The 26,834-nt window shown below is 53.5% G+C and overlaps 1 protein-coding gene across 1 annotated transcript in view; it reads right to left on the bottom strand.

Annotated features, from left to right (window-relative positions):
* The window catches only part of MUC5AC (mucin 5AC, oligomeric mucus/gel-forming), a 48,325-nt gene that overhangs the window by 5,797 nt on the left and 15,694 nt on the right, over positions 1–26,834 (bottom strand). The window contains exons 26-38 of the mRNA XM_064288934.1: positions 26,548–26,704; positions 25,933–26,061; positions 25,521–25,683; positions 25,374–25,417; positions 25,091–25,288; positions 24,279–24,362; positions 22,834–23,942; positions 3,456–6,453; positions 2,949–3,121; positions 2,171–2,345; positions 1,411–1,664; positions 989–1,172; positions 425–641 (exon numbers count right to left, since the gene is read on the bottom strand). Coding sequence (XP_064145004.1) covers positions 425–641; positions 989–1,172; positions 1,411–1,664; positions 2,171–2,345; positions 2,949–3,121; positions 3,456–6,453; positions 22,834–23,942; positions 24,279–24,362; positions 25,091–25,288; positions 25,374–25,417; positions 25,521–25,683; positions 25,933–26,061; positions 26,548–26,704 — 5,885 coding nt within the window. The remainder of the gene's footprint in view (positions 1–424; positions 642–988; positions 1,173–1,410; positions 1,665–2,170; positions 2,346–2,948; positions 3,122–3,455; positions 6,454–22,833; positions 23,943–24,278; positions 24,363–25,090; positions 25,289–25,373; positions 25,418–25,520; positions 25,684–25,932; positions 26,062–26,547; positions 26,705–26,834) is intronic.

The following is a 26,834-nucleotide window of genomic DNA, read 5'->3' as shown; positions in this document are numbered from 1 at the left end:
TGGGGACTTCGGACTCCCAACTGTGGACCTCCCACCTAGCTGAGACAAGGACACCAATTCTCAAGTGCCAGGCTGGGCATTTGGCTGTGGCATAGTGTGTCTCTGCAAATTCCCCACTGAATTTTCCATTGGTCTCTGCTTGGCTCTGCAAACCTGATTCTCTTTGGCATAATTGCTCACGCCCGGAACAATATCTTGGGAGCAGATACAGCCCCAGAGGCTGACCCGCTGGACAGCCCCATTGAGCCTGAGATGCCCATCGCTGCCCACTCTGCTCGGAGCCACGTGGATGGGCCCTTCATGCCCTACACAGCAGCCTCTCCCAAGCCCTGACCTTCCCCCCTACCAGGTCCCACCTCTCCTTCCCCAACAGCCCTTGCCTCCTCCCTTCCCCCTCCTTGTCCCCTTCCATTTGGTGTCTTACTTGCTTAGGATCAGCTGACAGATGGGCGCTGGTGGGCATGGGGTGGGCGTGGTTTTGGTCTTGTCAGGGGTGGTCGGCAGGGGTGTCGGGGGCTGCCTGTAGCAGTGCGGTTGGTCAGGCATGGTCACCTTCCAGTGGCTGGACATCTTGGAGCAGGAGGTAGCCACAGCCCCTCCTGGCAGGCGGCAATCGTCCTTCGGGTTGTTGCTGCAGGTGCCTGAGGGTGGGTGCTGGGGTCAGGGAATCAGCTCTGGTGTCCCAGAGCAGCCACTTCATGATGAGCTGGGCCTGCCCAGTCCCTTCACCTCCCTGTGCCTTGACTTCAAGAAGCAGGACCCTGGGTAAGTCCAGTGTACAGGGTACAGGACAGCAGGCATGTGCTGTTTGGGCTGGGTCGTGGAGAGCAGGGCACTCGAGGCTGGTGGCTGTGGGGCAGCCTCTCCTTGGCTGAGACTGCCACTCCAGTGGGGCTTACCCAGCCTGACCCTCCTCCAATGCCGGTACCCTCCCAACAGTGGTCCCAGGGTCAGGGCAGAGGCCAGGCAGGGGGCGGGGGCTGCTCACCACACTGGCCCTCAGTGTTGTTGGCAAACTTGCTGAAGGGCAACTCCACTGAGAAGATGAGGCCGGAGAACATGACCTGCAGGCCGATGGCAGGTATGCTCACGTACATCTTGATGCCAACCTGGGCGATGTCGACTCCGTTGCTGCTGAAGCCGGAATGGACCTCCTTGCCGTTGAATATAATCTGGGCACGTACAGGACAGAGGCCAGGAGGCCGGTCAGCAATGCTGGGGGGCCAGGACCCACTTCTGGTCCCAGAGGTGCCGGCAAGGGAGTGTTCCCCTGTGCCCCTGCCCCAAGACAGCATCCAGAAGTGCCCCATGAGGGAGCATTCCCCTGTGCCCCTACCCCAAGTCAGCATCCAGAGGTACCCCACGACAGTGTCTCCCTGTACCCCCTGCCCAGCAGAAAGGCCTGCCCACCTGGTTGGCTGAGACGCCCACAACGCCGGGCTTGCGGGTCAGCACAATTCGGTCCTGCTGGTACTCAATGATGATGGCGTGGGGGCAGGACAGCCCGTCCTCTGCGTTGCAGAAGTAGTTGTCGACCAGCACACGGAAGTGGCCATACTTGGGCACAATCTGCTGCACCAGCACGTAGGTGCAGTTGTCCAGGAAGGTATAGTAGGTTCCATCGAACGTGATGTAGTGGGGGTCACCCCAGCCACTGCAGACGCCTGTGGGATGAAGGCAGCTGATGGTGCAGAGGCGGCCAGGCTACCCCGAAGACCACCTCTCTCCCCATCCGTGGGTCACATCCAAGGCCTGGCCCCACCCACCACTGCGGTTGCAGGTGAGGGGGGCAGGTGTGGTTCAGGTGGGCTCTGACCCTGGAGCACACGCACCCAACGCCCTCCCAGAGCTCTGCCAGGAGGTGCTGAGATGGCTTTGGAGGATCAGGGCTGACGCTTCGCCTTCCCCCGCCCAGCAAGCACTACAGCTCCGCGGCTCAGGCTCTTCCCACCAGCACCCCTGGGCAGAAGCTCTGCACCAGCACCCAGGCCACTCCACCTCCGCTGCCTGGCTGTTTAAAAGTCCTTCCTGGAGCCTAACCCAATTCTCTCTTGCTTCAGTGGAGGCCTCTCTGCCCTGAGCACCCCATCCTGCCCACCCTCCCACCCATGCTCTGTCCTGTCTGCGCCCCCATCCTGTCCCCCTCATCCCCACTGGCTGGCTGGCTCACACTGGCACTCGTCGTGATGGCAGCAACCGTCTTCGTCCACCACCTTCACGGCTGGGTAGCCGTTGGCACAGGTGGGTGCCCTGGGTCGTGGGCACTTCCGCTGGTGCAAGGTGGTGACATTGTTGCCCTCACAGATGGCCTGGGTGCAGTTGGGCATGTTCCAGGTCTCGCCTTTCTGTGGGAGCACAGACAGTGTAGAGTCTCAGCCCCTCCACGTCTCAGAGGGTCCCTGGTATGGGGGAGGCCTGCTTTGGGGATGATGGGCCCCTACAGTCTCCTCTCAGAGAGAGGTGGGAAATGGAATCCACTGTGCCCTCAGGGCCCCCATTCACGGTCAGGCCTCCCCCAACCCCAGCAGCCCAGCCACTTTCAACCTCGGGCTCCCAGGCTCTGCCGGTTTGAGGGTCCCTAGCGGGTAGAAGGTGGCCCTCTCTCTGCCCCCCGTTCCCATCCTGTTCCTCAGACATGGACTTCCCTGGTCACCACTCCTGGGCGTCGGCCTCAACCTCCCACATGCCTCCCTGGCTGGTCCAGAGCATCAAGGGCCTCCTGGGGGCCCCGGTCCCCCCATTCCCAGCCAAGGCACATATCCGGCCCCACACCCCCAGTCCCTGGCAGGCACTGCCACCCCCAGGACGGGACACCTCCTGGTCAGTCTGAATTGGCTCCCCTAACTCTGCACTCCTTATGGACTCACACTGTCCACAGAAGGCTCCTGTCTGGACCCCTGAGCTCCCAACTACCGTTTCCTCAGGAGAAGGGGGGAAGGTGGGATTACCTTTCTTGGAGGAACCACATTTGTGCACCTGGGTGGAGGGGAAGTCTCTGGCGTGGGAGCTGGCGTGGTGCGTGGGCAGTCATGACTGATATTCTTGACAACATGGCAGTCCTGCGTGCACTGGGAGTGGTAACAGTGCCCATCCAGATCTTTCTTCTGGTAGATGGTGGCTCCTGCAGGACAAGGGTCATACTGGCGGTTCACGGCCAGCTCAGGGAGCCACATGCCGGAGGAGCACTTCAACCCTTCCTGTCCATCAGGTGCGTCCACCCTGGGGAGAGCCACCCTGGAGGGGGCCTCTTCCTCCCCTCTGACAGTGGTGATGGGGACGCTGACGAAGAGAGAGATGGCAAGCAGGGCAGAGAGCTGCTGCTCTTGGACACAATCCAACCTCTGCCACAGGAACAATAAGGACCCACCCCATCCCCTTCAGATTGGGCTTCCTCAGACGGGACACTCACACCAGGTTTAGCACACACCAAACGCACAGACAGAGCTGCCACCTACCAGCGGCGTATAACTTGTTAGCCACGAAACAGTAGCAGATCGTGGTAGAGTTTGTCACAGGGCTGGGCGATGATGTGGTAGCAGTGATAGAGGTGGATTCTGGTGGTGATGTGCTTGCTGTGGGGGACGTCACGTTGGGGGGGACAGAGGTCAGGGGACAGCCATCGTAGTGCTCACAGCACAGGACGCGGATCTCATAGTTCAAGCACATCTTGAGCTTCCCCTTCTGGTCCTGGTTGCGGCACACCAGCCCCACGTCTGGGTTGCACTCCACCACCTGCCCCAGCTGCTGGATGCTGACCACGGGGTGGTTCTCTGCACGGCACTCCAGCTTCGTGATCTCCTCGGGCCTGTGGCAGACTTTCTCTCCATGTCTGATGATGTTCTCGTAGGTTTCCACATCTCCACCGTGGGGCCCAGGGGCTGGGAAGTCCACATCAAACCATTTGGTCCATGTGCACTGATTTGGGCAGGTGGTGATGATAGTCTGGGAGTGGGTTGTCTCAGGCACAGGGGTTGAGATGGTTGTAGACAGAGGAATGGGAGTAGTTGTAGGAACATGAGTTGTGGGGGTTGAGGCAATTGTAGGAACAGAGGTGGGAGTGGTTGCAGGGGCAGGGGTTGTGGTTTTGGAGACATGGGTTGTGGTTGTAGGGACAGAGGTTCTGGCTGTAGGGACAGGGGTTGTGGTTATAAGAACAGGAGTTGTGGTTGTATGGACAGGGAGTGTGATTGTAGAGACAGGAGTTGTGGTTGTAGGGACAGAGAGTGTGGTTGTAGGAGCAGAGGTGGTTGTAGGAACGGGGGCTGTGGTAGCAGGCACAGGGGAGGGAGTGGTTGGGATTGTTGTGGTTGTAGGAACAGGGAGTGTGCTTGTATGGACAGGAAGTGTGGTTGTGGGGACAGGGAGTGTGGTTGTAGCAGCAGAGGTGGTTGTAGGCACAGGGGTTGTGGTGGTAGGAGGCAGAGGGGAGGGAGTGGTTGTGGCCGTTGTGCTTCTAGGAGTGCTTGAGCTGCTTTTACACACAGGCTTTGAAGTTGTAGACACAGACGTGGTGCTCGCTGTTGAGCTGGTGGCAGTCACAGGTGAGGTGCCTGGAACTGTGGAGGCTACTGGAGGAGGAGTAGGCAGCTCACAGCACAGCACACGGATCTCATAGTTCAAGCACATCTTGAGCTTCCCCTTCTGGTCCTGGTTGCGGCACACCAGCCCCACGTCTGGGTTGCACTCCACCACCTGCCCCAGCTGCTGGATGCTGACCACGGGGTGGTTCTCTGCACGGCACTCCAGCTTCGTGATCTCCTCGGGCCTGTGGCAGACTGTCTCTCCATGTCTGATGATGTTCTCGTAGGTTTCCACATCTCCACCGTGGGGCCCAGGGGCTGGGAAGTCCACATCAAACCATTTGGTCCATGTGCACCGTTTTCGGCACTTGGTGGTGATGGTCCTGGAGTGGGTTGTCTCAGGAACAAGGGTGGGAGTGGTTGTAGACAGAGGAATGGGAGTAGTTGTAGGAACAGGACTCGTGGTGGTTGTAGGAACAGTGGTGGAAGTGGTTGTAGGGACAGTGATTGTGGTTTTGGGGACAGGGGCTGTGGTTTTAGGGACAGGAATTGTGGTTGTAGGAGTAGAGGTGGTGGTTGTGGGGACAGGGGTTGTGGTTTTAGGGACAGGGATTGTGGTTGTAGGAGCAGAGGTGGTTGTAGGCGCAGGGGTTGTGGCGGTAGCAGGCAGAGAGGAGGGAGTGGTTGCGGCCGTTGTGCTTCTAGGAGTGCTTGAGCTGCTTTTACACACAGGCTTTGAAGTTGTAGACACAGACGTGGTGCTCGCTGTTGAGCTGGTGGCAGTCACAGGTGAGGTGCCTGGAACTGTGGAGGCTACTGGAGGAGGAGTAGGCAGCTCACAGCACAGCACACGGATCTCATAGTTCAAGCACATCTTGAGCTGCCCCTTCTGGTCCTGGTTGCGGCACACCAGCCCCACGTCTGGGTTGCACTCCACCACCTGCCCCAGCTGCTGGATGCTGACCACGGGGTGGTTCTCTGCACGGCACTCCAGCTTCGTGATCTCCTCGGGCCTGTGGCAGACTGTCTCTCCATGTCTGATGATGTTCTCGTAGGTTTCCACATCTCCACCGTGGGGCCCAGGGGCTGGGAAGTCCACATCAAACCATTTGGTCCATGTGCACCGTTTTCGGCACTTGGTGGTGATGGTCCTGGAGTGGGTTGTCTCAGGAACAAGGGTGGGAGTGGTTGTAGACAGAGGAATGGGAGTAGTTGTAGGAACAGGACTCGTGGTGGTTGTAGGAACAGTGGTGGAAGTGGTTGTAGGGACAGTGATTGTGGTTTTGGGGACAGGGGCTGTGGTTTTAGGGACAGGAATTGTGGTTGTAGGAGTAGAGGTGGTGGTTGTGGGGACAGGGGTTGTGGTTTTAGGGACAGGGATTGTGGTTGTAGGAGCAGAGGTGGTTGTAGGCGCAGGGGTTGTGGCGGTAGCAGGCAGAGAGGAGGGAGTGGTTGCGGCCGTTGTGCTTCTAGGAGTGCTTGAGCTGCTTTTACACACAGGCTTTGAAGTTGTAGACACAGACGTGGTGCTCGCTGTTGAGCTGGTGGCAGTCACAGGTGAGGTGCCTGGAACTGTGGAGGCTACTGGAGGAGGAGTAGGCAGCTCACAGCACAGCACACGGATCTCATAGTTCAAGCACATCTTGAGCTGCCCCTTCTGGTCCTGGTTGCGGCACACCAGCCCCACGTCTGGGTTGCACTCCACCACCTGCCCCAGCTGCTGGATGCTGACCACGGGGTGGTTCTCTGCACGGCACTCCAGCTTCGTGATCTCCTCGGGCCTGTGGCAGACTGTCTCTCCATGTCTGATGATGTTCTCGTAGGTTTCCACATCTCCACCGTGGGGCCCAGGGGCTGGGAAGTCCACATCAAACCATTTGGTCCATGTGCACCGTTTTCGGCACTTGGTGGTGATGGTCCTGGAGTGGGTTGTCTCAGGGACAAGGGTGGGAGTGGTTGTAGGAACAGGACTCGTGGTGGTTGTAGGAACAGTGGTGGAAGTGGTTGTAGGGACAGTGATTGTGGTTTCAGGGCCAGGGGCTGTGCTTTTGGGGACAGGGGTTGTGGTTGTAGGAGCAGAGGTTTTGGTGGTGGGAACAGAGGTTGTGGTTATTGGAACAGGGATTGTGGTTGTAATGATAGGTGTTGAGCTGGTTTTAGGGACAGGGATTGTGGTTGCGGAGACAGGGGTTGTCATTGTAGTGATAGGGATTGATCTGGTTGTAGGGACAGGGATTCTGGTTGTGGAGACAGGGATTCTGGTTGTAGTGATAGGTGTTGAGCTAGTTGTAGGGACAGGGCTTGTGGTTGTAGGAAGAGAGGTTTTGGTGGTGGGAACAGAGGTTGTGGTTATTGGAACAGGGATTGGGGTTGCAGTGATAGGTGTTGAGCTAATATTAGGGACAGGGCTTGTGGTTGTGGAGACAGGGGTTGTGGTTGTAGAGATAGGGATTGAGCTGGTTGTAGGGACAGGGCTTGTCGTTGTAGGAACAGGGGTTTTGGTGGTGGGAACAGAGGTTTTGGTTATTGGAACAGGGATTGTGGTTGTAGTGATAGATGTGGAGCTGGTTGTAGGGACAGGGCTTGTGGTTGTGGAGACAGGGGTTGTGGTTGTAGTGACAGGGATTGAGCTAGTTGTAGGGACGGGGCTTGTGGCTGTAGGAACAGAGGTTTTGGTGGTGGGAACATAGGTTGTGGTTATTGGACCAGGGATTGTGGTTGCAGTGATAGGTGTTGAGCTGGTTGTAGGGACAGGGCTTGTGGTTGTGGAGACAGGGGTTGTGGTTGTGGAGACAGGGATGGTGGTTGTGATAGGGATTGAGCTGGTTGTAGGGACAGAGCTTGTGGTTGTGGAGACAGGGATTGTGGTTGTGGAGACAGGGATGGTGGTTGTAGTGATAGGGATTGAGCTGGTTGTAGGGACAGGGCTTGTGGTTGTGGGGACAGGGATGGTGGATGTAGTGATAGGTGTTGAGCTGGTTGTAGGGACAGGGATTGTGGTTGTGGAGACAGGGATTCTGGTTGTAGTGATAGGGATTGAGCTGGTTTTAGGGACAGGGGTTGTGGTTGTGGAGACAGGGATTGTGGTTGTAGTGATAGGGATTGAGCTGGTTTTAGGGACAGGGGTTGTGGTTGTGGAGACAGGGATTGTGGTTGTAGTGATAGGGATTGAGTTTGTTGTAGGGACAGGGATTGTGGTTGTGGAGACAGGGATTGTGGTTGTAGTGATAGGGATTGAGCTGCTTTTAGGGACAGGGATTGTGGTTGTGGAGACAGGGGTTGTGGTTGTAGTGATAGGTGTTGAGCTGGTTGTAGGGACGGGACTGATGGTTGTAGGAAGAGAGGTTTTGGTGGTGGGAACAGAGGTTGTGGTTGTTGGAACAGGGATTGTGGTTGCAGTGATAGGTTTTGAGCTGGTTGTAGGGACAGGGCTTGTGGTTGTGGAGACAGGGGTTGTGGTTATAGTGACAGGGATTGAGCTAGTTGTAGGGACAGGGCTTGTGGTTGTAGGAAGAGAGGTTTTAGTGGTGGGAACAGAGGTTGTGGTTATTGGAACAGGGATTGTGGTTGTAGTGATAGGTGTTGAGCTAGTTTTAGGGACAGGGGTTGTGGTTGTGGAGACAGGGGTTGTGGTTGTAGTGATAGGTGTTGAGCTGGTTGTAGGGACAGGGCTTGTGGTTGTAGGAAGAGAGGTTTTGGTGGTGGGAAAAGAGCTTGTGGTTATTGGAACAGGGATTGTGTTTGTAGTGATAGGTGTTGAGCTGGTTGCAGGGACAGGGATTGAGCTAGTTGTAGGGACAGGGCTTGTGGTTGTAGGAAGAGAGGTTTTGGTGGTGGGAACAGAGGTTGTGGTTATTGGAACAGGGATTGTGGTTGTAGTGATAGGTGTTGAGCTGGTTTTAGGGACAGGGATTGTGGTAGTGGAGAGAGGAGTTGTGGTTGTAGTGATAGGGATTGAACTGGTTGTAGGCACAGGGATTGTGGTTGTAGTGATACGGACTGAGCTGGTTGGAGGGACAGGGCTTGTGGTTGTGGAGACAGGGGTTGTGGTTGTAGTGATAGGTGTTGAGCTGGTTGTAGGGACGGGGCTTGTGGTTGTAGGAACAGAGGTTTTGGTGGTGGGAACAGAGGTTGTAGTTATTGGAACAGGGATTCTGGTAGTAGTGATAGGTGTTGACCTGGTTTTAGGGACAGCGATTGTGGTTGTGGAGACAGTTGTTGTGGTTGTAGTGATAGGGATTGTGGTTGTAGGAACAGAGGTTTTGGTGGTGGGAACAGAGGTTGTGGTTATTGGAATAGGGATTGTGGTTGTAGTGATAGGTGTTGAGCTAGTTGCAGGGACAGGGATTGTGGTTGTGGAGACAGGGGTTGTGGTTGTATTGATAGGGATTGAGCTGGTTGTAGGGATGGGGCTTGTGGTTGTAGGAACAGAGGTCTTGGTCGTGGGAACAGAGGTTGTGGTTATTGGAACAGGGATTGTGGTTGTAGTGATAGGTGTTGAGCTGGTTGTAGGGACAGGGCTTGTGGTTGTAGGAAGAGAGGTTTTGGTGGTGGGAAAAGAGCTTGTGGTTATTGGAACAGGGATTGTGGTTGTAGTGATAGGTGTTGAGCTGGTTGCAGGGACAGGGATTGTGGTTGTGGAGACAGGGGTTGAGCTGGTTGTAGGGACAGGGCTTGTGGTTGTAGGAACAGAGGTTTTGGTCGTGGGAACAGAGGTTGTGGTTATTGGAACAGGGATTGTGGTTGTAGTGATAGGTGTTGAGCTGGTTGTAGGGACGGGACTTATGGTTGTAGGAAGAGAGGTTTTGGTGGTGGGAACAGAGGTTGTGGTTATTGGAACAGGGATTGTGGTTGTAGTGATAGGTGTTGAGCTGGTTTTAGGGACAGGGCTTGTGGTAGTGGAGAGAGGAGTTGTGGTTGTAGTGATAGGGATTGAACTGGTTGTAGGCACAGGGATTGTGGTTGTAGTGATACGGATTGAGCTGGTTGGAGGGACAGGGCTTGTGGTTGTGGAGACAGGGGTTGTGGTTGTAGTGATAGGTGTTGAGCTGGTTGTAGGGACGGGGCTTGTGGTTGTAGGAACAGAGGTTTTGGTGGTGGGAACAGAGGTTGTAGTTATTGGAACAGGGATTCTGGTAGTAGTGATAGGTGTTGACCTGGTTTTAGGGACAGCGATTGTGGTTGTGGAGACAGTTGTTGTGGTTGTAGTGATAGGGATTGTGGTTGTAGGAACAGAGGTTTTGGTGGTGGGAACAGAGGTTGTGGTTATTGGAATAGGGATTGTGGTTGTAGTGATAGGTGTTGAGCTAGTTGCAGGGACAGGGATTGTGGTTGTGGAGACAGGGGTTGTGGTTGTAGTGATAGGGATTGAGCTGGTTGTAGGGATGGGGCTTGTGGTTGTAGGAACAGAGGTCTTGGTCGTGGGAACAGAGGTTGTGGTTATTGGAACAGGGATTGTGGTTGTAGTGATAGGTGTTGAGCTGGTTGTAGGGACAGGGCTTGTGGTTGTAGGAAGAGAGGTTTTGGTGGTGGGAAAAGAGCTTGTGGTTATTGGAACAGGGATTGTGTTTGTAGTGATAGGTGTTGAGCTGGTTGCAGGGACAGGGATTGTGGTTGTGGAGACAGGGGTTGTGGTTGTAGTGATAGGGATTGAGCTGGTTGTAGGGACAGGGCTTGTGGTTGTAGGAACAGAGGTTTTGGTGGTGGGAACAGAGGTTGTGGTTATTGGAACAGGGGTTGTGGTTGTAGTGATAGGTGTTGAGCTGGTTGTAGGGACGGGACTTATGGTTGTAGGAAGAGAGGTTTTGGTGGTGGGAACAGAGGTTGTGGTTATTGGAACAGGGATTGTGGTTGTAGTGATAGGTGTTGAGCTGGTTGTAAGGACAGGGCCTGTGGTTGTGGAGACAGGGGTTGTGGTTGTAGTGATAGGGATTGAGCTGGTTGTAGGGACGGGGCCTGTGGTTGTAGGAACAGAGGTTTCGGTGGTGGAAACAGAGGTTGTGGTTATTGGAACGGGGATTGTGGTTATAGTGATAGGTGTTGAGCTGGTTTTAGGGACAGGGCTTGTGGTTGTAGGAACAGAGGTTTTGGTGGTGGGAACAGAGGTTGTGGTTATTGGAATAGGGATTGTGGTTGTAGTGATAGGTGTTGAGCTAGTTGCAGGGACAGGGATTGTGGTTGTGGAGACAGGGGTTGTGGTTGTAGTGATAGGGATTGAGCTGGTTGTAGGGATGGGGCTTGTGGTTGTAGGAACAGAGGTCTTGGTCGTGGGAACAGAGGTTGTGGTTATTGGAACAGGGATTGTGGTTGTAGTGATAGGTGTTGAGCTGGTTGTAGGGACAGGGCTTGTGGTTGTAGGAAGAGAGGTTTTGGTGGTGGGAAAAGAGCTTGTGGTTATTGGAACAGGGATTGTGGTTGTAGTGATAGGTGTTGAGCTGGTTGCAGGGACAGCGATTGTGGTTGTGGAGACAGGGGTTGAGCTGGTTGTAGGGACAGGGCTTGTGGTTGTAGGAACAGAGGTTTTGGTCGTGGGAACAGAGGTTGTGGTTATTGGAACAGGGATTGTGGTTGTAGTGATAGGTGTTGAGCTGGTTGTAGGGACGGGACTTATGGTTGTAGGAAGAGAGGTTTTGGTGGTGGGAACAGAGGTTGTGGTTATTGGAACAGGGATTGTGGTTGTAGTGATAGGTGTTGAGCTGGTTTTAGGGACAGGGCTTGTGGTAGTGGAGAGAGGAGTTGTGGTTGTAGTGATAGGGATTGAACTGGTTGTAGGCACAGGGATTGTGGTTGTAGTGATACGGATTGAGCTGGTTGGAGGGACAAGGCTTGTGGTTGTGGAGACAGGGGTTGTGGTTGTAGTGATAGGTGTTGAGGTGGTTGTAGAGACGGGGCTTGTGGTTGTGGAGACAGGGGTTGTGGTTGTAGTGATAGGTGTTGAGCTGGTTGTAGGGACGGGGCTTGTGGTTGTAGGAACAGAGGTTTTGGTGGTGGGAACAGAGGTTGTAGTTATTGGAACAGGGATTCTGGTAGTAGTGATAGGTGTTGACCTGGTTTTAGGGACAGCGATTGTGGTTGTGGAGACAGTTGTTGTGGTTGTAGTGATAGGGATTGTGGTTGTAGGAACAGAGGTTTTGGTGGTGGGAACAGAGGTTGTGGTTATTGAAATAGGGATTGTGGTTGTAGTGATAGGTGTTGAGCTAGTTGCAGGGACAGGGATTGTGGTTGTGGAGACAGGGGTTGTGGTTGTATTGATAGGGATTGAGCTGGTTGTAGGGATGGGGCTTGTGGTTGTAGGAACAGAGGTCTTGGTCGTGGGAACAGAGGTTGTGGTTATTGGAACAGGGATTGTGGTTGTAGTGATAGGTGTTGAGCTGGTTGTAGGGACAGGGCTTGTGGTTGTAGGAAGAGAGGTTTTGGTGGTGGGAAAAGAGCTTGTGGTTATTGGAACAGGGATTGTGGTTGTAGTGATAGGTGTTGAGCTGGTTGCAGGGACAGGGATTGTGGTTGTGGAGACAGGGGTTGAGCTGGTTGTAGGGACAGGGCTTGTGGTTGTAGGAACAGAGGTTTTGGTCGTGGGAACAGAGGTTGTGGTTATTGGAACAGGGATTGTGGTTGTAGTGATAGGTGTTGAGCTGGTTGTAGGGACGGGACTTATGGTTGTAGGAAGAGAGGTTTTGGTGGTGGGAACAGAGGTTGTGGTTATTGGAACAGGGATTGTGGTTGTAGTGATAGGTGTTGAGCTGGTTTTAGGGACAGGGCTTGTGGTAGTGGAGAGAGGAGTTGTGGTTGTAGTGATAGGGATTGAACTGGTTGTAGGCACAGGGATTGTGGTTGTAGTGATACGGATTGAGCTGGTTGGAGGGACAGGGCTTGTGGTTGTGGAGACAGGGGTTGTGGTTGTAGTGATAGGTGTTGAGGTGGTTGTAGAGACAGGGCTTGTGGTTGTGGAGACAGGGGTTGTGGTTGTAGTGATAGGTGTTGAGCTGGTTGTAGGGACGGGGCTTGTGGTTGTAGGAACAGAGGTTTTGGTGGTGGGAACAGAGGTTGTAGTTATTGGAACAGGGATTCTGGTAGTAGTGATAGGTGTTGACCTGGTTTTAGGGACAGCGATTGTGGTTGTGGAGACAGTTGTTGTGGTTGTAGTGATAGGGATTGTGGTTGTAGGAACAGAGGTTTTGGTGGTGGGAACAGAGGTTGTGGTTATTGGAATAGGGATTGTGGTTGTAGTGATAGGTGTTGAGCTAGTTGCAGGGACAGGGATTGTGGTTGTGGAGACAGGGGTTGTGGTTGTAGTGATAGGGATTGAGCTGGTTGTAGGGATGGGGCTTGTGGTTGTAGGAACAGAGGTCTTGGTCGTGGGAACAGAGGTTGTGGTTATTGGAACAGGGATTGTGGTTGTAGTGATAGGTGTTGAGCTGGTTGTAGGGACAGGGCTTGTGGTTGTAGGAAGAGAGGTTTTGGTGGTGGGAAAAGAGCTTGTGGTTATTGGAACAGGGATTGTGTTTGTAGTGATAGGTGTTGAGCTGGTTGCAGGGACAGGGATTGTGGTTGTGGAGACAGGGGTTGTGGTTGTAGTGATAGGGATTGAGCTGGTTGTAGGGACAGGGCTTGTGGTTGTAGGAACAGAGGTTTTGGTGGTGGGAACAGAGGTTGTGGTTATTGGAACAGGGGTTGTGGTTGTAGTGATAGGTGTTGAGCTGGTTGTAGGGACGGGACTTATGGTTGTAGGAAGAGAGGTTTTGGTGGTGGGAACAGAGGTTGTGGTTATTGGAACAGGGATTGTGGTTGTAGTGATAGGTGTTGAGCTGGTTGTAAGGACAGGGCCTGTGGTTGTGGAGACAGGGGTTGTGGTTGTAGTGATAGGGATTGAGCTGGTTGTAGGGACGGGGCCTGTGGTTGTAGGAACAGAGGTTTCGGTGGTGGAAACAGAGGTTGTGGTTATTGGAACGGGGATTGTGGTTATAGTGATAGGTGTTGAGCTGGTTTTAGGGACAGGGCTTGTGGTTGTAGGAACAGAGGTTTTGGTGGTGGGAACAGAGGTTGTGGTTATTGGAATAGGGATTGTGGTTGTAGTGATAGGTGTTGAGCTAGTTGCAGGGACAGGGATTGTGGTTGTGGAGACAGGGGTTGTGGTTGTAGTGATAGGGATTGAGCTGGTTGTAGGGATGGGGCTTGTGGTTGTAGGAACAGAGGTCTTGGTCGTGGGAACAGAGGTTGTGGTTATTGGAACAGGGATTGTGGTTGTAGTGATAGGTGTTGAGCTGGTTGTAGGGACAGGGCTTGTGGTTGTAGGAAGAGAGGTTTTGGTGGTGGGAAAAGAGCTTGTGGTTATTGGAACAGGGATTGTGGTTGTAGTGATAGGTGTTGAGCTGGTTGCAGGGACAGCGATTGTGGTTGTGGAGACAGGGGTTGAGCTGGTTGTAGGGACAGGGCTTGTGGTTGTAGGAACAGAGGTTTTGGTCGTGGGAACAGAGGTTGTGGTTATTGGAACAGGGATTGTGGTTGTAGTGATAGGTGTTGAGCTGGTTGTAGGGACGGGACTTATGGTTGTAGGAAGAGAGGTTTTGGTGGTGGGAACAGAGGTTGTGGTTATTGGAACAGGGATTGTGGTTGTAGTGATAGGTGTTGAGCTGGTTTTAGGGACAGGGCTTGTGGTAGTGGAGAGAGGAGTTGTGGTTGTAGTGATAGGGATTGAACTGGTTGTAGGCACAGGGATTGTGGTTGTAGTGATACGGATTGAGCTGGTTGGAGGGACAAGGCTTGTGGTTGTGGAGACAGGGGTTGTGGTTGTAGTGATAGGTGTTGAGGTGGTTGTAGAGACGGGGCTTGTGGTTGTGGAGACAGGGGTTGTGGTTGTAGTGATAGGTGTTGAGCTGGTTGTAGGGACGGGGCTTGTGGTTGTAGGAACAGAGGTTTTGGTGGTGGGAACAGAGGTTGTAGTTATTGGAACAGGGATTCTGGTAGTAGTGATAGGTGTTGACCTGGTTTTAGGGACAGCGATTGTGGTTGTGGAGACAGTTGTTGTGGTTGTAGTGATAGGGATTGTGGTTGTAGGAACAGAGGTTTTGGTGGTGGGAACAGAGGTTGTGGTTATTGAAATAGGGATTGTGGTTGTAGTGATAGGTGTTGAGCTAGTTGCAGGGACAGGGATTGTGGTTGTGGAGACAGGGGTTGTGGTTGTATTGATAGGGATTGAGCTGGTTGTAGGGATGGGGCTTGTGGTTGTAGGAACAGAGGTCTTGGTCGTGGGAACAGAGGTTGTGGTTATTGGAACAGGGATTGTGGTTGTAGTGATAGGTGTTGAGCTGGTTGTAGGGACAGGGCTTGTGGTTGTAGGAAGAGAGGTTTTGGTGGTGGGAAAAGAGCTTGTGGTTATTGGAACAGGGATTGTGGTTGTAGTGATAGGTGTTGAGCTGGTTGCAGGGACAGGGATTGTGGTTGTGGAGACAGGGGTTGAGCTGGTTGTAGGGACAGGGCTTGTGGTTGTAGGAACAGAGGTTTTGGTCGTGGGAACAGAGGTTGTGGTTATTGGAACAGGGATTGTGGTTGTAGTGATAGGTGTTGAGCTGGTTGTAGGGACGGGACTTATGGTTGTAGGAAGAGAGGTTTTGGTGGTGGGAACAGAGGTTGTGGTTATTGGAACAGGGATTGTGGTTGTAGTGATAGGTGTTGAGCTGGTTTTAGGGACAGGGCTTGTGGTAGTGGAGAGAGGAGTTGTGGTTGTAGTGATAGGGATTGAACTGGTTGTAGGCACAGGGATTGTGGTTGTAGTGATACGGATTGAGCTGGTTGGAGGGACAGGGCTTGTGGTTGTGGAGACAGGGGTTGTGGTTGTAGTGATAGGTGTTGAGGTGGTTGTAGAGACAGGGCTTGTGGTTGTGGAGACAGGGGTTGTGGTTGTAGTGATAGGTGTTGAGCTGGTTGTAGGGACGGGGCTTGTGGTTGTAGGAACAGAGGTTTTGGTGGTGGGAACAGAGGTTGTAGTTATTGGAACAGGGATTCTGGTAGTAGTGATAGGTGTTGACCTGGTTTTAGGGACAGCGATTGTGGTTGTGGAGACAGTTGTTGTGGTTGTAGTGATAGGGATTGTGGTTGTAGGAACAGAGGTTTTGGTGGTGGGAACAGAGGTTGTGGTTATTGGAATAGGGATTGTGGTTGTAGTGATAGGTGTTGAGCTAGTTGCAGGGACAGGGATTGTGGTTGTGGAGACAGGGGTTGTGGTTGTAGTGATAGGGATTGAGCTGGTTGTAGGGATGGGGCTTGTGGTTGTAGGAACAGAGGTCTTGGTCGTGGGAACAGAGGTTGTGGTTATTGGAACAGGGATTGTGGTTGTAGTGATAGGTGTTGAGCTGGTTGTAGGGACAGGGCTTGTGGTTGTAGGAAGAGAGGTTTTGGTGGTGGGAAAAGAGCTTGTGGTTATTGGAACAGGGATTGTGTTTGTAGTGATAGGTGTTGAGCTGGTTGCAGGGACAGGGATTGTGGTTGTGGAGACAGGGGTTGTGGTTGTAGTGATAGGGATTGAGCTGGTTGTAGGGACAGGGCTTGTGGTTGTAGGAACAGAGGTTTTGGTGGTGGGAACAGAGGTTGTGGTTATTGGAACAGGGGTTGTGGTTGTAGTGATAGGTGTTGAGCTGGTTGTAGGGACGGGACTTATGGTTGTAGGAAGAGAGGTTTTGGTGGTGGGAACAGAGGTTGTGGTTATTGGAACAGGGATTGTGGTTGTAGTGATAGGTGTTGAGCTGGTTGTAAGGACAGGGCCTGTGGTTGTGGAGACAGGGGTTGTGGTTGTAGTGATAGGGATTGAGCTGGTTGTAGGGACGGGGCCTGTGGTTGTAGGAACAGAGGTTTCGGTGGTGGAAACAGAGGTTGTGGTTATTGGAACGGGGATTGTGGTTATAGTGATAGGTGTTGAGCTGGTTTTAGGGACAGGGCTTGTGGTTGTAGGAACAGAGGTTTTGGTGGTGGGAACAGAGGTTGTGGTTATTGGAATAGGGATTGTGGTTGTAGTGATAGGTGTTGAGCTGGTTGCAGGGACAGGGATTGTGGTTGTGGAGACAGGGGTTGTGGTTGTAGTGATAGGGATTGAGCTGGTTGTAGGGATGGGGCTTGTGGTTGTAGGAACAGAGGTCTTGGTCGTGGGAACAGAGGTTGTGGTTATTGGAACAGGGATTGTGGTTGTAGTGATAGGTGTTGAGCTGGTTGTAGGGACAGGGCTTGTGGTTGTAGGAAGAGAGGTTTTGGTGGTGGGAAAAGAGCTTGTGGTTATTGGAACAGGGATTGTGGTTGTAGTGATAGGTGTTGAGCTGGTTGCAGGGACAGGGATTGTGGTTGTGGAGACAGGGGTTGAGCTGGTTGTAGGGACAGGGCTTGTGGTTGTAGGAACAGAGGTTTTGGTCGTGGGAACAGAGGTTGTGGTTATTGGAACAGGGATTGTGGTTGTAGTGATAGGTGTTGAGCTGGTTGTAGGGACGGGACTTATGGTTGTAGGAAGAGAGGTTTTGGTGGTGGGAACAGAGGTTGTGGTTATTGGAACAGGGATTGTGGTTGTAGTGATAGGTGTTGAGCTGGTTTTAGGGACAGGGCTTGTGGTAGTGGAGAGAGGAGTTGTGGTTGTAGTGATAGGGATTGAACTGGTTGTAGGCACAGGGATTGTGGTTGTAGTGATACGGATTGAGCTGGTTGGAGGGACAGGGCTTGTGGTTGTGGAGACAGGGGTTGTGGTTGTAGTGATAGGTGTTGAGGTGGTTGTAGAGACGGGGCTTGTGGTTGTGGAGACAGGGGTTGTGGTTGTAGTGATAGGTGTTGAGCTGGTTGTAGGGACGGGGCTTGTGGTTGTAGGAACAGAGGTTTTGGTGGTGGGAACAGAGGTTGTAGTTATTGGAACAGGGATTCTGGTAGTAGTGATAGGTGTTGACCTGGTTTTAGGGACAGCGATTGTGGTTGTGGAGACAGTTGTTGTGGTTGTAGTGATAGGGATTGTGGTTGTAGGAACAGAGGTTTTGGTGGTGGGAACAGAGGTTGTGGTTATTGGAATAGGGATTGTGGTTGTAGTGATAGGTGTTGAGCTAGTTGCAGGGACAGGGATTGTGGTTGTGGAGACAGGGGTTGTGGTTGTAGTGATAGGGATTGAGCTGGTTGTAGGGATGGGGCTTGTGGTTGTAGGAACAGAGGTCTTGGTCGTGGGAACAGAGGTTGTGGTTATTGGAACAGGGATTGTGGTTGTAGTGATAGGTGTTGAGCTGGTTGTAGGGACAGGGCTTGTGGTTGTAGGAAGAGAGGTTTTGGTGGTGGGAAAAGAGCTTGTGGTTATTGGAACAGGGATTGTGGTTGTAGTGATAGGTGTTGAGCTGGTTGCAGGGACAGGGATTGTGGTTGTGGAGACAGGGGTTGAGCTGGTTGTAGGGACAGGGCTTGTGGTTGTAGGAACAGAGGTTTTGGTCGTGGGAACAGAGGTTGTGGTTATTGGAACAGGGATTGTGGTTGTAGTGATAGGTGTTGAGCTGGTTGTAGGGACGGGACTTATGGTTGTAGGAAGAGAGGTTTTGGTGGTGGGAACAGAGGTTGTGGTTATTGGAACAGGGATTGTGGTTGTAGTGATAGGTGTTGAGCTGGTTTTAGGGACAGGGCTTGTGGTAGTGGAGAGAGGAGTTGTGGTTGTAGTGATAGGGATTGAACTGGTTGTAGGCACAGGGATTGTGGTTGTAGTGATACGGATTGAGCTGGTTGGAGGGACAGGGCTTGTGGTTGTGGAGACAGGGGTTGTGTTTGTAGTGATAGGTGTTGAGCTGGTTGTAGGGACGGGGCTTGTGGTTGTAGGAACAGAGGTTTTGGTGGTGGGAACAGAGGTTGTAGTTATTGGAACAGGGATTCTGGTAGTAGTGATAGGTGTTGACCTGGTTTTAGGGACAGCGATTGTGGTTGTGGAGACAGTTGTTGTGGTTGTAGTGATAGGGATTGTGGTTGTAGGAACAGAGGTTTCGGTGGTGGGAACAGAGGTTGTGGTTATTGTAATAGGGATTGTGGTTGTAGTGATAGGTGTTGAGCTAGTTGCAGGGACAGGGATTGTGGTTGTGGAGACAGGGGTTGTGGTTGTAGTGATAGGGATTGAGCTGGTTGTAGGGATGGGGCTTGTGGTTGTAGGAACAGAGGTCTTGGTCGTGGGAACAGAGGTTGTGGTTATTGGAACAGGGATTGTGGTTGTAGTGATAGGTGTTGAGCTGGTTGTAGGGACAGGGCTTGTGGTTGTAGGAAGAGAGGTTTTGGTGGTGGGAAAAGAGCTTGTGGTTATTGGAACAGGGATTGTGTTTGTAGTGATAGGTGTTGAGCTGGTTGCAGGGACAGGGATTGTGGTTGTGGAGACAGGGGTTGTGGTTGTAGTGATAGGGATTGAGCTGGTTGTAGGGACAGGGCTTGTGGTTGTAGGAACAGAGGTTTTGGTGGTGGGAACAGAGGTTGTGGTTATTGGAACAGGGGTTGTGGTTGTAGTGATAGGTGTTGAGCTGGTTGTAGGGACGGGACTTATGGTTGTAGGAAGAGAGGTTTTGGTGGTGGGAACAGAGGTTGTGGTTATTGGAACAGGGATTGTGGTTGTAGTGATAGGTGTTGAGCTGGTTGTAAGGACAGGGCCTGTGGTTGTGGAGACAGGGGTTGTGGTTGTAGTGATAGGGATTGAGCTGGTTGTAGGGACGGGGCCTGTGGTTGTAGGAACAGAGGTTTCGGTGGTGGAAACAGAGGTTGTGGTTATTGGAACGGGGATTGTGGTTATAGTGATAGGTGTTGAGCTGGTTTTAGGGACAGGGCTTGTGGTTGTAGGAACAGAGGTTTTGGTGGTGGGAACAGAGGTTGTGGTTATTGGAATAGGGATTGTGGTTGTAGTGATAGGTGTTGAGCTGGTTGCAGGGACAGGGATTGTGGTTGTGGAGACAGGGGTTGTGGTTGTAGTGATAGGGATTGAGCTGGTTGTAGGGATGGGGCTTGTGGTTGTAGGAACAGAGGTCTTGGTCGTGGGAACAGAGGTTGTGGTTATTGGAACAGGGATTGTGGTTGTAGTGATAGGTGTTGAGCTGGTTGTAGGGACAGGGCTTGTGGTTGTAGGAAGAGAGGTTTTGGTGGTGGGAAAAGAGCTTGTGGTTATTGGAACAGGGATTGTGGTTGTAGTGATAGGTGTTGAGCTGGTTGCAGGGACAGGGATTGTGGTTGTGGAGACAGGGGTTGAGCTGGTTGTAGGGACAGGGCTTGTGGTTGTAGGAACAGAGGTTTTGGTCGTGGGAACAGAGGTTGTGGTTATTGGAACAGGGGTTGTGGTTGTAGTGATAGGTGTTGAGCTGGTTGTAGGGACGGGACTTATGGTTGTAGGAAGAGAGGTTTTGGTGGTGGGAACAGAGGTTGTGGTTATTGGAACAGGGATTGTGGTTGTAGTGATAGGTGTTGAGCTGGTTTTAGGGACAGGGCTTGTGGTAGTGGAGAGAGGAGTTGTGGTTGTAGTGATAGGGATTGAACTGGTTGTGGGCACAGGGATTGTGGTTGTAGTGATACGGATTGAGCTGGTTGGAGGGACAGGGCTTGTGGTTGTGGAGACAGGGGTTGTGGTTGTAGTGATAGGTGTTGAGGTGGTTGTAGAGATGGGGCTTGTGGTTGTGGAGACAGGGGTTGTGGTTTTAGTGATAGGTGTTGAGCTGGTTGTAGGGACGGGGCTTGTGGTTGTAGGAACAGAGGTTTTGGTGGTGGGAACAGAGGTTGTAGTTATTGGAACAGGGATTCTGGTAGTAGTGATAGGTGTTGACCTGGTTTTAGGGACAGCGATTGTGGTTGTGGAGACAGTTGTTGTGGTTGTAGTGATAGGGATTGTGGTTGTAGGAACAGAGGTTTTGGTGGTGGGAACAGAGGTTGTGGTTATTGGAATAGGGATTGTGGTTGTAGTGATAGGTGTTGAGCTAGTTGCAGGGACAGGGATTGTGGTTGTGGAGACAGGGGTTGTGGTTGTATTGATAGGGATTGAGCTGGTTGTAGGGATGGGGCTTGTGGTTGTAGGAACAGAGGTCTTGGTCGTGGGAACAGAGGTTGTGGTTATTGGAACAGGGATTGTGGTTGTAGTGATAGGTGTTGAGCTGGTTGTAGGGACAGGGCTTGTGGTTGTAGGAAGAGAGGTTTTGGTGGTGGGAAAAGAGCTTGTGGTTATTGGAACAGGGATTGTGTTTGTAGTGATAGGTGTTGAGCTGGTTGCAGGGACAGGGATTGTGGTTGTGGAGACAGGGGTTGTGGTTGTAGTGATAGGGATTGAGCTGGTTGTAGGGACAGGGCTTGTGGTTGTAGGAACAGAGGTTTTGGTCGTGGGAACAGAGGTTGTGGTTATTGGAACAGGGGTTGTGGTTGTAGTGATAGGTGTTGAGCTGGTTGTAGGGACGGGACTTATGGTTGTAGGAAGAGAGGTTTTGGTGGTGGGAACAGAGGTTGTGGTTATTGGAACAGGGATTGTGGTTGTAGTGATAGGTGTTGAGCTGGTTGTAAGGACAGGGCCTGTGGTTGTGGAGACAGGGGTTGTGGTTGTAGTGATAGGGATTGAGCTGGTTGTAGGGACGGGGCCTGTGGTTGTAGGAACAGAGGTTTCGGTGGTGGAAACAGAGGTTGTGGTTATTGGAACGGGGATTGTGGTTATAGTGATAGGTGTTGAGCTGGTTTTAGGGACAGGGCTTGTGGTTGTAGGAACAGAGGTTTTGGTGGTGGGAACAGAGGTTGTGGTTATTGGAATAGGGATTGTGGTTGTAGTGATAGGTGTTGAGCTGGTTGCAGGGACAGGGATTGTGGTTGTGGAGACAGGGGTTGTGGTTGTAGTGATAGGGATTGAGCTGGTTGTAGGGATGGGGCTTGTGGTTGTAGGAACAGAGGTCTTGGTCGTGGGAACAGAGGTTGTGGTTATTGGAACAGGGATTGTGGTTGTAGTGATAGGTGTTGAGCTGGTTGTAGGGACAGGGCTTGTGGTTGTAGAAAGAGAGGTTTTGGTGGTGGGAAAAGAGCTTGTGGTTATTGGAACAGGGATTGTGGTTGTAGTGATAGGTGTTGAGCTGGTTGCAGGGACAGGGATTGTGGTTGTGGAGACAGGGGTTGAGCTGGTTGTAGGGACAGGGCTTGTGGTTGTAGGAACAGAGGTTTTGGTCGTGGGAACAGAGGTTGTGGTTATTGGAACAGGGATTGTGGTTGTAGTGATAGGTGTTGAGCTGGTTGTAGGGACGGGACTTATGGTTGTAGGAAGAGAGGTTTTGGTGGTGGGAACAGAGGTTGTGGTTATTGGAACAGGGATTGTGGTTGTAGTGATAGGTGTTGAGCTGGTTTTAGGGACAGGGCTTGTGGTAGTGGAGAGAGGAGTTGTGGTTGTAGTGATAGGGATTGAACTGGTTGTAGGCACAGGGATTGTGGTTGTAGTGATACGGATTGAGCTGGTTGGAGGGACAGGGCTTGTGGTTGTGGAGACAGGGGTTGTGGTTGTAGTGATAGGTGTTGAGGTGGTTGTAGAGACGGGGCTTGTGGTTGTGGAGACAGGGGTTGTGGTTGTAGTGATAGGTGTTGAGCTGGTTGTAGGGACGGGGCTTGTGGTTGTAGGAACAGAGGTTTTGGTGGTGGGAACAGAGGTTGTAGTTATTGGAACAGGGATTCTGGTAGTAGTGATAGGTGTTGACCTGGTTTTAGGGACAGCGATTGTGGTTGTGGAGACAGTTGTTGTGGTTGTAGTGATAGGGATTGTGGTTGTAGGAACAGAGGTTTTGGTGGTGGGAACAGAGGTTGTGGTTATTGGAATAGGGATTGTGGTTGTAGTGATAGGTGTTGAGCTAGTTGCAGGGACAGGGATTGTGGTTGTGGAGACAGGGGTTGTGGTTGTAGTGATAGGGATTGAGCTGGTTGTAGGGACAGGGATTGTGGTTGTAGGAACAGAGGTTTTGGTGGTAGAAACAGAGGTTGTGGTTATTGGAACAGGGATTGTGGTTGTAGTGATAGGTGTTGAGCTGGTTGTAGGGACAGGGCTTGTGGTTGTAGGAATGGAGGTTTTGGTGGTGGGAACAGAGGTTGTGGTTATTGGAACAGGGATTGTGGTTGTAGTGATAGGTGTTGAGCTGGTTGTAGGGACAGGGACTGTGGTTGTGTAGACAGGGGTTGTGGTTGTAGTGATTGGGATTGATCTGGTTGTAGGGACGGTACTTGTGGTTGTAGGAAAAGACGTTTTGGTGGTGGGAACAGAGGTTGTGGTTATTGGAACAGGGATTCTGGTTGTAGTGATAGGGGTTGAGCTGGTTGTAGGGACAGGGATTGTGGTTGTGGAGACAGGGGTTGAGCTGGGTGTAGGGACAGAGATGGAGCTGGTTGTAGGGACAGGGGTTGTCGTTGTGGGGACAGGGATTGAACTGTGTGTAGGGACAGGGGATGAAGTGGTTGAAACCGTTGTCATGCTTGTGGGTTGAGAGGTGGGAATGGTTTTAGGTACCCAGGTCTTGGTGGTTGTACGTACGGATGAAGGAACCACAGGTGTTATCGTTCTGCACACGTCCACGACCTCGCAGCAGCGGATGCGGATCTCATAATTGTAGCAGATTGGAGGCAGCTGGTTCTTGTTCAGGCAGAGCAGCCCCACCTTTGTGTTGCAGATCACGTCCTGCCCCAGCTCGTCCAGCGGAGTGTCTGGGTACCAAGTGGCTCTGCACTCCACCTCTTTGGGATGCTCACAGAATTTATAGCCTTCAGCTCTCAAGTTATGGAAAGTGTCAAAATCGCCACCATTCATGCCAGGTTCAGGGTAGCTGCCATCCAGCCACTTTGTCCACTCGCACATTTCTAGTAAACAAGGAGACTTGCTGGGCTCAGTGGAGGATGTTGTTTCCGTCGTTGCCTCTGGTGTTGGGCTGGGGGTCAAGAGACTTGTTTTGATGGGTGTTGAGGTACCTGGGGCAGGTGCAGAGGTACCTGTGGCAGGTGCTGTGCTAGCTGTAGAGAGAGTGGTGCTAGCTGTGTGCACAGGGCCTGAGGTGGCTGTGAACAGTCCCTTGGTCCCTGCCGTGGTCTGGGTTGCCCTGAACGTGGCAGAGGTGGAAGTTGGGGCTGATTTGTGGCTGGTAGTGGGGCAGGGTGCTGGGGAGCAGCACAGAACGCGGATCTGGTAGTTGTCGCAAAGCCCTGAGGCCTGGTCCTTGTTGTAGCAGATCAGCCCCACTGTCCGGCTGCACTCCACGTGCTGCCCCAGAGCTTCCAGTGGCAAGTTGGGAGCATTCTCAGCACGGCACTTCACCGCCCGGGGCACCTGACAAACTCGGAACCCGTGAGCACGCAGGTTCTGCAGTGTGTCAAAATCGCCACTGTCCACTCCCCGCCCCGGGTGGCTGACATCCAGCCATGGGGTCCACTGGCAAATCTCCCCACAGCTTTGGTTCGGGGAGGTGCCTGGGGCTGTTGAGAGGGTGTTGCTCGTAACCATGCTGATTGTAGATCCGGGGGAGGAAGCTGGAGCTGTTGAGAGGGTGTTGCTCGTAACCTTGCCAACAGTGGACCCAGAGGAGGTGGCTGGAGCTGTTATGAGGGTGTTGCTCGTAACCGTGCTGACTGTGGATCCAGGGGAGGTGGCTGGAGCTGTTGTGAGGGTGTTGCTTGTAACTGTGTTCACTGTGGACCCAGGAGAGGTACCTGGGACTGTTAAGATGGTGTTGCTTGTAACCGTGCTCACTGTGGACCCAGGGGAGGTGGCTGGGGCTGTTGAGAGGGTGTTGGCTGTAACTGTACTGACTATGGACCCAGGGGAGGTGACTGGGGCTGTTGAGAAGGTGTTGCTTGTAACTGTGCTCACTGTGGACCCAGGAGAGATGCCTGTGGGTGAGAGAAGGTAAGGGACTGAGTGCCAGGGCCGCAGCTTGGTGAGGGCCTCCCCATCACCCAGTTAGGCCTTGTTGGTTCCTTCACCATCTGCCTCAAGTCTGAACCCGGGGCCACATTGCCTGCTTGTCTGTCTGTCTGACCATCACCGGAGCTTAGTGGGAGCAGGAATCTACCTACTCCCCAAGGAATGGTACACACATGAGTTGAATGAATTGGTGGACTGCTCTTGTTCAGGGAAATGCACTTCCCAGACAATGCCTCACAGCCTCACTTGGAGGTACCTCAGTTTGCTCCTGGGGTGCTGATAGAGCTCAAGGATCCCTAAAACATCTCCCTGTCAGAAGAGGGTGAGAACTCAGCAGTCAGGTGTGCGTGTGAGGTAAGCAGCAGGAATGGATCAGGCAAAGACTCCCCAGGTGTGGGTCCCAGGTCCCCGCAAATTCTAGATCGCCCCCAGAAGCTGCCCGGGATACATGGCTCTAGCACCTGCCCTAACTGGCCCTCACCCCTGGGACCCAGAGCCATCCTCCAGCTGCAGGGAAACTGACAGAGTATGACAGCATCATCCCTGTGCCCCTGCCAACCCCTCAGAGGCTGCCTCAGGCTGTGGAGCCCAGTGTGAACACGTCCAGCAGGAAGCTCCTTGGCCAGATCAGCGGATAAGCCCCAGTGTGGTGCCCAGGGCCTGTCTGTGAACAGCCACTCCCTGTGAGAGCCACATGCTGCCTTACCATACTGGGTGCTGGAGAAGAAGAAGGTGGTGGTGGGTGCGGTGCTGGTGTCGCAGAAGCTGATCTTCTTCTCAATGGTGCCGTTGGCTAGGCAGTGGGCAGTGAGGCAGTAGCCAGTGCCGTCTGTCGTGTGGTAGATGACGTCCCCAGGGCGGAAGTGCCGCTGGTCATAGGTGCAGACACAAGCTGTGGAGAGCACAGTGAGGTGTCAGGAGGTGGGGTACAGCAGGAACCCTGGAACCCCACTCCCAGAGAGCCACCAGCCACTCACCCTCGGCATCATAGGCACACACCACACCATTCTCAGTGCAGATGCTGGAATGGAAGAAAGACGATTGGAGTGGGGGCATGTGGGGGCCCACCCTGCCCCCCTCCTGCTGCATGCTGTGGGCCCCATCCACCCCGCCTGCTGACCCACCAGGTGTGGCAGTTCTCATTGGTGGGCACCGAGGTGCCAGGCCGGTAGTCCTTGCCCCGAAAGCGGCAGGGTGGTGGGGGCGGTGGGGTTGGGCAGTGGGCCACACACTGCATCTCATCTTCATCAAAGATGGGAGCCTCTGGAGGGCACTTGGGGTAGCAGCCTGCAGGGTCAGAGACCTGAGTCCTACCCCCACCCAGCCCTGCAAAGCTGTGGGGGATGGTAGGTGGCTATGGGCCCCAGATCATAGGAACCCCAGGACAGACCCCGATTCAGGTTTTAGGAACCCGGGACAAACCCCAGCATGGATCAAGGGATTCAGGCCAGCCCCTGGCCCTGCAGGGACCCAACACCACCACCCCCAGGTCCCACAGGGCCCCCTCCCCTGCCCTGCAGGCTACTGGAGGCCCACCTTCCAGGTGGCTCAAGTCGTGGAGGCAGCGACCGCTGGGGTTCCGGCAAGTCTGCATGCAGGGGGCCCCGCATGGCTGGTAGTGCCACTCACACTCCCCGTGGGGGTTGTAGTAGTCACAGAACAGAGCTGGGGATGGGAGGGGGCGCTCAGCGGGGTCACTGAGTCCAGAGCCCAAGGCTGGAAGCCCCCTTAGTGACCTCGAATGGACAGCCTTGGGGAGAGGGCAGCATCCCCTGACACAGAGTCTGGGAAGTCCCGCAGGTGGTGAGGAGCCATTTCCCTCTCCTGTGCCTCTGGACGTGCCCTCAGAAGGGCCTCAGGGTGCCCACCCGTGGAATGGGTGCATGGGCAGGAGGGCTGGGTCAGGAGTCTCCCCTGGCCTCCCAGGGGTGCTGTTGGAAGGGCTCCCCAGCTATGCCCTGCCTGGTTTAGGCTCCATCTGGGCTGGGAGGGGGCTCTGCCAGCACCCCTGGCTCCAGAATGTTTTCTGGGGTCAGCGCCCGCCTTCAGCGGCACTGCCCACTCCCCCTCAGGCAGGCATACTGGGCGGTGCTGCTGCTCAGAGCCCCCCACTTCCTGCCCCTTCAGCACCGTGGACAGAGCACCACTCACGGCAGACATCAGGGCTGCGCCAGGACACGCACACGCCCGCATCCTGGCAGGCCTGGGCATAGGCGGCCACGGCTGTACAGAAACACTCGCAGTCGCCACCGGAATCGCAGGCGCACGCATCGCTCACGCAGGCCTCGTAGTACTTGGTGGTCTCCACCTGCAGGGGAGGGAGGCGTCAGATTCCCTGGGCCGGGGGCAGGTGGGGTGCAGCCAAGGTCCCCCCGCCGGGCTCCTTAGGGTCAGGGCCCTGGCTCATGGTGTCCACCGGAGCTCAGGAAGAGCAATCA

The sequence above is a fragment of the Loxodonta africana genome, chromosome 7 (genome assembly GCF_030014295.1).
Source record: "Loxodonta africana isolate mLoxAfr1 chromosome 7, mLoxAfr1.hap2, whole genome shotgun sequence".
NCBI classification, from domain to species: Eukaryota; Metazoa; Chordata; class Mammalia; order Proboscidea; family Elephantidae; genus Loxodonta; species Loxodonta africana.
The sequence above is the reverse complement of the archived record's forward strand: the minus strand, read 5'-3'. Positions and strand labels throughout refer to the sequence as shown.